Source organism: Cantharellus anzutake, assembly GCF_015039405.1.
Source record: "Cantharellus anzutake strain C23 chromosome Unknown EI90scaffold_491, whole genome shotgun sequence".
Lineage (NCBI taxonomy): Eukaryota > Fungi > Basidiomycota > Agaricomycetes > Cantharellales > Hydnaceae > Cantharellus > Cantharellus anzutake.
In genome coordinates, this window is record NW_024067441.1 from 4,976 (window position 1) to 16,303 (window position 11,328).

At 48.5% G+C, this 11,328-nt stretch overlaps 1 protein-coding gene across 1 annotated transcript; it reads left to right on the forward strand.

The window, feature by feature from the left end:
• Positions 1–9,839: 9,839 nt before the first annotated feature.
• EI90DRAFT_3297874 (uncharacterized protein) lies at positions 9,840–10,912 on the forward strand (the record flags this gene model as incomplete). The annotated part of the gene is made up of 5 exons (XM_039067485.1): positions 9,840–9,977; positions 10,200–10,442; positions 10,560–10,679; positions 10,734–10,829; positions 10,877–10,912. 5 exons carry the CDS (start codon positions 9,840–9,842, stop codon positions 10,910–10,912), a joined length of 633 nt encoding a protein of 210 aa, XP_038907314.1.
• Between the last annotated feature and the right edge of the window lie 416 nt (positions 10,913–11,328).

The following is an 11,328-nucleotide window of genomic DNA, read 5'->3' on the forward strand; positions in this document are numbered from 1 at the left end:
CTTCCTTTCATTCAGTCGGCTAACCCCCTTTGTCCATTTGTCTTCCCCATTCATTTTCCAGCCTTCAACTCCGCCCTCCTTGGCCCGACACCTCAGTTCCCTGTTCAGATATCGTTCGGGACCTTTCGGTACCTCTCGGTATCATTCGGTACCTTTCGGTGTTTTCCCATTTGTCATTTCGGACTTTGACTAAGTCCTCCCCATTCTCTTTTATAAATACCCGTAGATTAGAACCTGTAGTTCCTCAGTTCTAATCTCGACTAAAATGCCACCCAAAGTCCCTCTGAGTGAATTCCGCTCCCGTTCTACAAGATACCTCAGACATAAGAAATACTGAGACGTAACGGAGGCACAGCACTCCCTCCGAGTCGCTGAGGCTGCGTCCTTCTTAGAGCCTCTTGTACCATCCAGCAGAACCTGGCTCCCTGAGAAGCTTCGGTCCACTACCAGAGCCCTCGGACCCCCCTCTAGTTGAGCCCCGCCTGCATTCGGACTCACGCATTTACCCCCTTCCATCATGGGTTTTTGACAGTTTCCTCATTCAGGAGTCGCATGATAACATATTAAACAGGATCGGAATTTGATGTTGGACCAGAGCCTTGAAGTTCAGTGTCAAAATGAACAATGAGCAGGGCATAAGCCTCAGGGAGTTGACAGGTCAGGGTATTGATGACATCGACAGGGATCATGGGTGAACCAATTGTTGCTAAACATCGGGCCAAATCTTCGACCTTTGTGATCCATTGGCACATTGTCAAATCGGGTTTGTATATCATAGAGTTAAATTGACAATGGAGAGAAGAGATAGTGCTGCAGCCTTCAGACTGGAACATTAACTTGAGCTTGTTCCACACCCCTGGTGTGTCCACATTATCACAGTGCACCATATATTTGGTGGACACATTTAGAAGGATTTCTGCCACAGGTAAGTGGTGCTTCTTCTCCAAAGCCAGAACAGTCTTCGAATTTGGACTACCAGTTGGCTTCTGACTGTGCCCAGATACGATATCCCACAAATCTTGCTTGGTCAAGTGGGCCTCCATGTACATGGCCCAACCAGGGTAGTTATTATATCATCGAGTTTGTCAAATATAACTGTAGGCAAGGTGAGGGAAGGGGGAATGATGGGTAGCGATGAAAGGGACCATTATATGTGAGCAAGCAGATATCACCCTCTGATCCAGGGAAGATCTGACAATATTGGGAAAAATCGTAAAAACAATGGCAACAGTGATAGCGATAGTGACAGTGACAGTGACAGTGACAGTGAAAGTGCCTCCACTGAGGGCTTGGGGGATGGGTTCCTAATCCAAGGACCCTAAGAATGTCACATGCCTCATCCAAGGACTCTCAATTGTGTGTGTGCCTCATCTGAGGACTCTAATGGGGTTGCCTACTTCATGGATGCGAGAGGTGCCTCAGCCAGAGGACTTCTGGATAGCCAATTAGAAATCAGCTAAGGTGCCATGAGGGTCAAGTGGACTTTCACTGATACTTCAATGAGCTGGCTGGGCTCATAACCTGTTGAAAACAAGGTTATGCCAGCGAGGGGAGATTATGGAAGTAGACCACTCAGTCTATTAACCTGATGTAAATCACCATAAATACAAGATTCAAGCTTGACTTCCAACAGAAGATGTGTTGATTCACCATCACTTTGCACAAGAAGCTCTTGCAAGATCTGCCCAAAATCTGAACCTGCAAAGTGACCAGTTCATGGTTGAGCCCCTGATGATTACTACAGTATGTTGAATTAGTTGTATATAAAGTTGTAAATATCCTCTGTGTCATATCCATACAATCCTGACCTCCACTCCAGGCTCCCGGAACTCCGAAACCAACTTTGGAGCCCTACTTCCCTTCTGTCACCTTCTCCTTGCCGACTCCCAAGAGGTTATCCCACCTCCAGCTCCAACACCACCTTTGGTCCGACTCTGGAACATTCCAGGTCTGACCTCAACCTTGACACCTCCCAGACGAACATGCAACACCTATGCTCCCGACTCCGGACCTCCGCTCCAGAATCCTGTTTGCATCTCCGTTTCCAGAACCTCCAGTCTTAGCTCCGACCTTGGACTTTGACCCCACCTCCGCTTATACCCATTGTATTGGTTAGCTCATTATGTTTGCCAATATCCCAGAGTTTAACTTCCGAGTTCAGACTTTCCAGACTTACGTCGGACCTTGCAACTATTGCATTGCTCCATTCAATTCCACTATTCTCCCTCATTCCTATTTGGGCTGCTGCTTCCTTTCTATTCAGTCCACTAGCCATTCCCCACTCCCTTCCTCCTTCCTTCCTCCTTGGGCCTTGGCCCTTCACTCCTCCTTTGGGAAATACCATTGAGTCAAACCCTTGACCCTTGGTGTTGTCCCCTCTTTCAGCTCCCTTTGTCTCCTTTTGGAGTACCCTTGCTCCTTTTGATTCCGGACCCCTCCTTATATACAATGTGGTAACTTGTAACCTCAGTCCGAAATCGACTTGATTTCCCCCCAAGAGACTTTCCTTTGCTAGATCCAAAATTAGGGACCCCTAGGACAACCAGCAATGGCACAGCGCTCCACATGAGTCGCTGAGGCCAAGGTCCTTCCATCCTAAGTCTCTGATTCCACTCCGGAGTCATCTGAATCCACACGATCTAACACTCTGTTTCAACCCCTCATACAGCTTGTGAAAATTGTGTCCAACTTCTGAAATAGATTCCGGAATGCTGCTGTTCAAGCTGTTAATGATCACCACTTAGTATGATTTTGCACCAATGCCAATATGGCTAACTGACTTTTTAGATACAGAAAGACAGTCCATTTGAAAACCTGATCATTTTGACTGTGCTGAAGGTGTTCTTCACCTTCAAACAGCAGTTTATTTCTCATCGGTTGGGGGAGACTTGTCTTGATGATTTCAAGAACCTCAATGAACATCACAAGCTTATTGCCCTTGCCCTATCAGTGGTACTTCATCCATTTACTCATAACACCAGTTTGCTAATATGCACTTTGTTTAGATTCACTGTGCACTTGAGAGTGTTATTAATCCAGTTTCATCAAAAAGACAAGATGATGTAAGCATATTTGCTGTGCCATGTTTTGGTCTGTAGTGTACATTGCCAACACTCACTAACCTAACTACTGACTCATATTCCATCAACCTCTATGGGCAAGAACTCAAAAGGGATCATATGTATGAGGAGAGGGATGGATCTATTATAGACATGGAAGAACAACCATGCAGCAACACTACTCCATGGAGCGAGTCTGAGTAGCTGCCAGTTATATAAAAATCGATTTTTCTTCCTTTAATTACATGAGTTGCAAGAGTCAAGAACACTGAGAATCCTGGAGTCTGAGAGCCAGCGCTGCACCGTTAGAAGGAGAGGAGCCGCAGAGCTCAAGAGGCCCAAGAGAGCGTGCCTCCTGGTTCTTTGAGAGGGGGTAAGGACCTTTTGGGCTCCCCAAGCTCCGTGGGAATATCTCGGCTCCAGGAGGTCCCTCCGAGTTTCCTGATGCAAGAAGAGGAGATCTATCGATTTATCAGTGTGTTGTCGAGTGAAGGTGTCTATGTAAGTAATTTCTATTCTTTTGCCTCGGTGGTCTCACTCAAGAACATGTCCAGCAATCAGTCCAGCATACGGATTTGTTCCGGCATGTCTCTTGCATTCCAAATCGTTGAAAGCGCCGTGAGTGACGCACGCATCATTCGACGCGTTCAGCCCCTGATATGACCGTATGTTGCACTGTAGATAGGCTTTTGATCACTGGTTTGGGCTCGGCGTCCTATCCATTACAATAGGGGCCATATCCGGTGAGCACAAAATCCGTCGTTCACATCTTGTGAAAATCGCTTCTGATCCGTGCAGCACCCTGTTTCCTTTTCACATCACTCAAGGCCATCACGCACGAACACTCATTTGTCCCTGTCGGTTATCGTTGGGCTTTTGACAGGCCTCTCGCTGGTAAGGGCACTTGGGTCAAACCTTCTGCCTGTATCGACACCTCTCACAACACACCTGCATTCGCCCTCAATCGCCCTACAGATATTTCAGAAGAATCCCCTCGTTGCAGCTAACTGAAGACCACCGGAGGCACTTAGTGTGTCGCTAGTGCGTCACGGTTAAAGCACACTCTTCAGCCAATCGAGCCTCCCGGACATACGTCGTTTGTGTGGAACGGTGATTGCTTTCGACATCCCGTGCAGCTTTTGTAGAGATATCCGACTAAGGAGGGCTGGAGGCTGCACCCTTGCACTGCTAGCGTCTCGTTGTCGTTTCCCTTGTCCAGGCAACACGCTGCAAAGGACGATCTCCCACTCCGACCCTGTACGACACCCTTCACAGGCATAACCAGTACGAGCCGCCTCATCCCCACATTTCCTCTGAATGGCGCATTAAGCGATACACATACCTACCTACCTACCCTGCTCCTCACTCGCACACAAAGACTTAGATCTTGCTCTCTGTTGTGGGACATCCCCAGAATAGTAATAAAAGCTCTGTGTATCATCTACTGCCATCGAACGGGCGTAAATGGCCTCAACCTGCGGAATTGTTGGCAGTTATCGCAACCCTCTGCATCCCATTTTCCACGCTACCCTTTATCCAATCCGGATTAGTGGGATCACATTCACATTGGGTCTGAGTAACTGTGAACTCCTCGGTCAGTGCTGGTTAATCCCAGACGGTGCAATCGGACAGAACCTGACCCGACGTGTACCCCCGCCACTGCCTACCACTCCATGCCCAATACCCACATAGAAGAACCGCTTTTGAAGCTTCAGCACCCTGGCTTTATTTCCCACTGCAACACGGACAAGCAATCGCTCTGGCTCACCTCGTTTGGTGTCCACCCTTATTGGTGTGTCCTGCAGCCACATCCACATGGCTGTTCAGCTGAGCGCGCATTTCCTTTACAGATCAATTGACAGCGCAACCCGCGCATTCTTGTTGAAGGGCCTGCCCTGTTCTTTGCTTTGACCTGAACGCGTTAGTTTTCCAAAGCAACTACACCATGCCGAGGAGATACAAACCTGTAAAGGCTCCTGTTTCTACTTCACCTGTAAAAAGATATCGTCCATATAATTATAATAAACCTAAAAAACATGGCGATCTCCTTAACCCCCAACCTGCACGTTATCCTGAATTCTCAATGTCCAATGTCCATGCCTCAGCTCGTGATAACACCGCCCCCCAGCCATCACGACGGGTGGAGATAGCAACCTCCGGTGGCTCTGTGGTGACCCAACGCTGGGGACCAGGAATCCAGTCCACCCATCGGTGGCAGGTCCCAAATCGCCATGATCATGTGGGGAGTGCGATGCTGGCGTGCACTGACAACATCTCGACTCCCCCCTCACTGCAGGCTCCAAAAATGGAGTCACTCATATGGGAAGAATCTCCCCACTCTTGGTTGGAAAATGTTGCAGAAGCCACTATCCCAGGCTCAGACACCCCTTCATCCCCTTCGCCGCTGCCATCAGCTCCCAAAAAACGAAACAAGAGAGCATCACGGAACCCACAAAAGCAGGCAGCTTGGCTTCATTGGTGCGAGAACGTGATATATAAAGCAGTGGGAATCTACTTAGATTTGGAGGCGAAGAAGGCGGGCCGTATATCTCTTGGTACCCCTGGTGAGACGTTGTTTGATGAAAATGATGCCTGTGCACACCGATAGTGTCGCTCTGCTCTTGTTGCAACACATACCTCCGGTTTCATTCACTCATGATGATCACATCCTCAAGTACGTTGGTATCCTGGCTTCTCTAATAGTGGTTTAATGACCTCACTCCAGGTGCCATGCAGCGTACATTTGAATACTGCAAATGTCCCTCCAATACCCTCCCGCTTAGCACCATCCAGTCCGGCTACTTTCCCGGGTCACCCGTGATACCTCAGGTTGCCTTCCATTTCGATGTCCTTTCCCTATACCTAGCTTTGAATGTGAGCTCATCTACTCCGATTGCCTCCTTCCATGCCGCTTTGTTTGACATATTGTGGGAGAACGGTTATGGATTCCCTGTCAATGTAAGATTCATTATTTGTGTGGCATTGACATGTACATAATCACACTTACATATAGGAACCCTTTCTAAGCCCATTTAGCGAAGCGGTTACATGGTTTAAGGCCCTGCGGGATGTCGTAGAGGTTGAAACAGAAAGAGAGTTTCTCCTACCCACAGGCCCTGTGGAGCTCGATGCACCGCTATGTCTTGACGCACCGCATAAATCTGTAGGGCCTGACCATGATGGATCTGCTCATGATGGCGATCCAATGATCGTACCTCATGGCATGATATCTAGTGATCCTGACATGCCAGCCTCCATGAATCCTCAATTGTTGACCTGTGAGCGAACAAAGCTACTTTGCAACGCTCTGGCAACAGTGCCAGCCCATACCTCCACATGAAATGCCCACAGTGTTTTGGGGGGTCAGTGTGGGGTAGTCCTGCCAATGAGTTGGTCCTCACATCTATTTCAAGAACGGGTATGCTAATTTCCTCCCCAGATATCCTGATGTCATTGTCGCTATTACATGTTTGTTGGAGGAGAGATGGTTCTTCCCTGGAACGAAACCTGCACATTCCTGACCCAGGCTGAAATAGATGAAGCTGCCCACCATGTCTCTGAGGCACGAGCTGCATCTAGAGGTTCTTTGGAATCTTGTCCTTCATCTCTTGTACCGGATGGCGCCATTGATGAATGCAAAGAATCCCACTGAGCCACAAAACATGAAGGGAAGTCAGCCTCCAAGACGGATACCTTCCGTTCAAAGGGCCTGATGGCAACTGTGTGCCGTCATGATATTCCCCTCTTCCTATGTGACATGTGCACTCTGGGCGAATGGCAACACTTCTCAGTTGCCATGCTCATTGCACTCAGCTGCCAACTCCCCTCAAATGCCACCACTGGACTGATGTATGACGTTGGGTGCATTCTTGATCAATCCGTGGCCAAGGTATGACTTCGCACACTATGCAGATACAACCTCTGATGTTTGAGTAAAGTATAATCTTATCCCTGAAATTGCCCCCAGATTAAGCATCGCAGTTTCAGTCTTCCATGCTTATGCCCATCAATTCTGTTGTCAAATCGCGTTCCACCCATGGAAACACAACGGGTTTGGGAAGTCAAACGGGTTTGGGAATGAGCGGTTATGGTCCTCAATGGTTGACATGATAGCACCTGAACACATGATGAGTGTGAGTCCCAACATGCCCTATACCGTTCGCTCCACAAGCCCGGTCTGATGCAATGTTGCTCCGGAAATATAGCCGGCAAAACGGATTGCAACTATTGACAGCAAAATCAAGCTAATTGCATCCCGTGGTCAAGACCATCTCGCTTCGTTGGCAAGGTCTAAAATGGCCACCATTCTTCATGAGGAGGCACTTTCGACTGAACTTCTCCAAGATTTGAAGAATAGTGGATTCACGACTCGTTTTCTTCAATCCCAGTGGGAAGAGCAAAAGTCTTTGCAGCTCTCCATTCGGGCTTGTATGCACATTTCCAATCCCACATTCGGTGTTGGATTATGCTGTTATGTCCTAGACAATGACCAAGCCGGAATGAAAAAGTTCGCAAAACTTTTGGAAGCTGAACGGTCGGCTCAGGCACATTCGGATGCATTGGAAGCCATAAAGAAGGAGCTGGATCATATTGTCCTGATACGAACAATGGCCGATAGTTCTACCGATCTCAAGGAGCATTTCAAAGCTGCTCAGCATCTGCGGGAGTTACATGATGAATCCCAAAAATGCTTGCACGATTTGACTGCCCAAATCGGTCTGTCCGATCTGAAACTTCCGCAAAATCCATCTGGCCCAGAAAGGGACTACATCGAGAAATATATTCTAGCCCGGTTCCGCAAACATTCTATACTTATCCGCTTAGCCAAGTACCAGGATGAGATGAACCCTGTTGAAAGCTCCCAATGGCGTGGAGGGCGGCTAGTTGCAAAAGTCGGTAAGCCTTCTCCCGCTTGAGGTGAATGATGCTGTAGTTAAGAGCCTGTCCGGTACTTTAAGGATACTCGAGGATGGTCTCAGTGTTTAGTAGTGCAAATGACCACACCCAAACCATTTCTGCCCATATTGCACAATATAACGAGCTTGTCAACAGCCTCGAACATTCCATCAGACCATCCTGGTTCCCAGACTCTCAAGTGCATGCGAAAATGAATGTCAAAGAGGTGCTCAATATGGACCCCAGTGATGAACGATGGACTAAGATGTGGGAGAGCCTGTGGAACTCCAACTGGTCCCTGGATGAGAAACCACCGGCCTTCATCGTCAATCAGCAGCAGCGATGCTATCTGCTCGTATTGAGGAAGAAAAGTGCAGGCTTGCCTGAGAAGAACTTAATGCATGTACCTGGATCGTCCAATTGGTGGACTCGTTGATTTGAATCATGGACAATATCCATCGTATGTCACATAAGTTCCACTGATTACCTGTATTGCTAATCTTCTTTTTCGATCCCAGCCCTATTCAACCACCGATTGCAACTACGCTTAAGGTTGTCCCTCAAATGCCGTGATACGATCATAAACAGTCCATTTCCCAACATCAATCTATGGCGTGCATCAGCACACTATCTACTCACAAACTTAGAGCGTCCCGATGCCAATGCTATGCCAAGTACCACTGAATATTCTTCCTTCCGCCTTCTCCCACCATCTTCCACCACTCTACCCTCAGAAAGTAATGACATTGGCCCTGAAGACGATGCTGAGGCCAGAAACGAGCTAAGTGCCCTTAATGGGCTTATTAGGATGAGTCCTGAGCCGGACATAGATGCTGATCATGCTGACCCCGACCTGCCTACCGACGCAGCTAGTGGCCTGGGAAATGCTCTCGACCCTGAGGTGGCCCCAAGCCATGTAGATGATGCGCTAGAAGCAGGGCCAGATGGCGCAATTGACCTTGCAGGGAATGTCGAAACATTCAGCGAGCCTCTTGCCAATTTGGCTCCACCTCCACGGCTATTTGGCATAATCAATCAGGAGATGCAAATAATTCCAGCCATAATGAGAACATCGAAGAGATGTTCTGGAATCAAACCCTCGTCCTCAGAGCCTTCCCCCAATTTCAACAATCTTTGATGCTATACACTCGCCCAGCAAATCCTCTCAGTGTCAAAAACCCGTCGGTTATGGAGGAAGGGGTGAATGCGTGAGTCCGAATGCAGGCGGGGGCTCAACTAGAGGGGGGTCCGAGGGCTCCGGTGATGAACCGAAGCCCCTCAGGGAGCCCGGTTCTGCTGGATGGTACAAGAGGCTCTAAGAAGGACGCGGCCTCAGCGACTCGGAGGGAGCGCTGTGCCTCCGTTACGTCTCTGTTAGTCCTTGTATTTCTTATGTCTGAGGTGTCTTGTAGAACAGAGACAGGAATCACTCAGAGGGACTTTGGGTGGCATTTTAGTCGAGATTAGAACTGAGGAACTACAGGTTCTAATCTACGTGTATTTATAAAAGTGGGTGGGGAGGACTTTAGTCAAAGCCCGAAATGACAAAACGGGGAAAACACCGAAAGGTACCGAATGATACCGAGAGGTACCGAATGGTTCCGAACGATATCTAAAACGGGGAACCGAGGTGTCGGGCCAAGGAGGGCGGAGTTGGAGGCCGGAAAATGAATGAGGAAGACAAATGGGGAAGGGGGGTTAGCCGACTGAATGGTAGTAAGAAGGTAGTCATGCTAAGAATGGAAGATGACTAATAAGTGGTCGCGTGAAGGAGATCACCAAAGGATACGGTTAGTTCCGAAAGCGGAGTTGCGTGTCCGAAGGATGTTGGGTGACTACAATAAATGAAGTGGGCGAGGGAATGGTTTAAGGGCATGTCACGGGATGTCGGAGGTCCGTCAGGATATCGGAGCAAATCCGGGGTCTCCGAATGTTCCGACTCGGGACCGAGGTTCCGGGATGGGAGTAGCCAAGGTTCGGTGTGCCGCAACCCGACCGGAGCTGAGACAGCCAGGAGGGAAGGTGATTTAGAGAGTGGGGAGGCATGGTGTAGGGGATGGTGAAGTTGTTAGGAAGGTGTGATGTGGTGGGAGTGTGCGGGGTCGGGATTCCGGGATATGACACTCAGCAACAAAAGCCAACGAAAATTTGGAAGGAAATAATGGAGTTGTATTTGCCTAAAGAATCAGGAAGAGTGAGAATTCCCCTGGCCTCCCACCACTCATCCCACTGATGCTCCATTAGATGGTGAAACAAGACGGCCAGACAAGATACTACAAACACATCACAATCTTCCCCGATGCACTAGTAACGGCCAATCACCGGCGGCTGATAGATGGCACGATAATTGATGCATACATTGAGATGCTGAAAGACCTCACTGACAAAAACCTGCGGGACCTGCTCAGTACCACCCGACCCCAAGTGATCATGTTTCCTACCCAGTGTGAGGGAATGCGACATCATTTGGCAGTTCGCCTATTGGATGTATGTTGGAGTGCACTCTTCAACACTGTGCTGACCAGTTCCTTAGCGAGCAACAAAAAAGATTCGAACTGATCTTTTGAAGCAACCAGTTGGACAGTCCCATGCTATTCGAGGAAGCGCTGCCACTGGCTTCTTGGTGTTGTGAACTTTGAAGAGCAAGAGCTGCGCTATCTTGACAGCAAACCCATCCCCGAAACCTCCAATATAAACTGCCATGGCCCATGTTGGGTTTTTACAGTGCGTTGCCCGATTCTAGTCCATGCCCCAGTGTTAGTGATACCCTTTCTACAGATACTCCAACAACTGGTTGACGCTGTCTGGTCGTTCACTCACCCTGATGGTCAGCATGGGTTCAACTGGTTCAATTGGACCACGAAAGTAGTCACTGTAAGTATACTATCTTGCTTTGACTCGAATATGACATTCATTAACAGTCCCTAGATGGAGGAACGACAACGGAATGGGTATGATTGTGGCATGTGGGTCATGGCCAATGTTCAAGCTGTGCATGTTGGGCTTGACACCGCACCACTGGACACGAATATTGATAGCTTTCGAGATCAGGTAAAACACCAAATCCTTTCCCTCCCCTCAACAAATCCCTGCTGGCTGCCCACCTGGAAAACCTTGGACCCCCATCTCATTCATGAACTGCGGCAGCAAGCTGCTGAAGTAGCGGCAAGATTTCCTGTCAATTATGCCCGACTTGAGATCGACCCCACGGACGCTCCAATAGTGATGGATAGTGAACAAGAACAAATAGATTTAAGTGACTAGTAGGCATTCCCTGTACACTTGGTTCTGAACTCGTATCTAGTTCCCCCAAATGACATACCCCATTGATCTTAATTTCTTCACGGAAGATTTACATCAGAGACATCAGAGA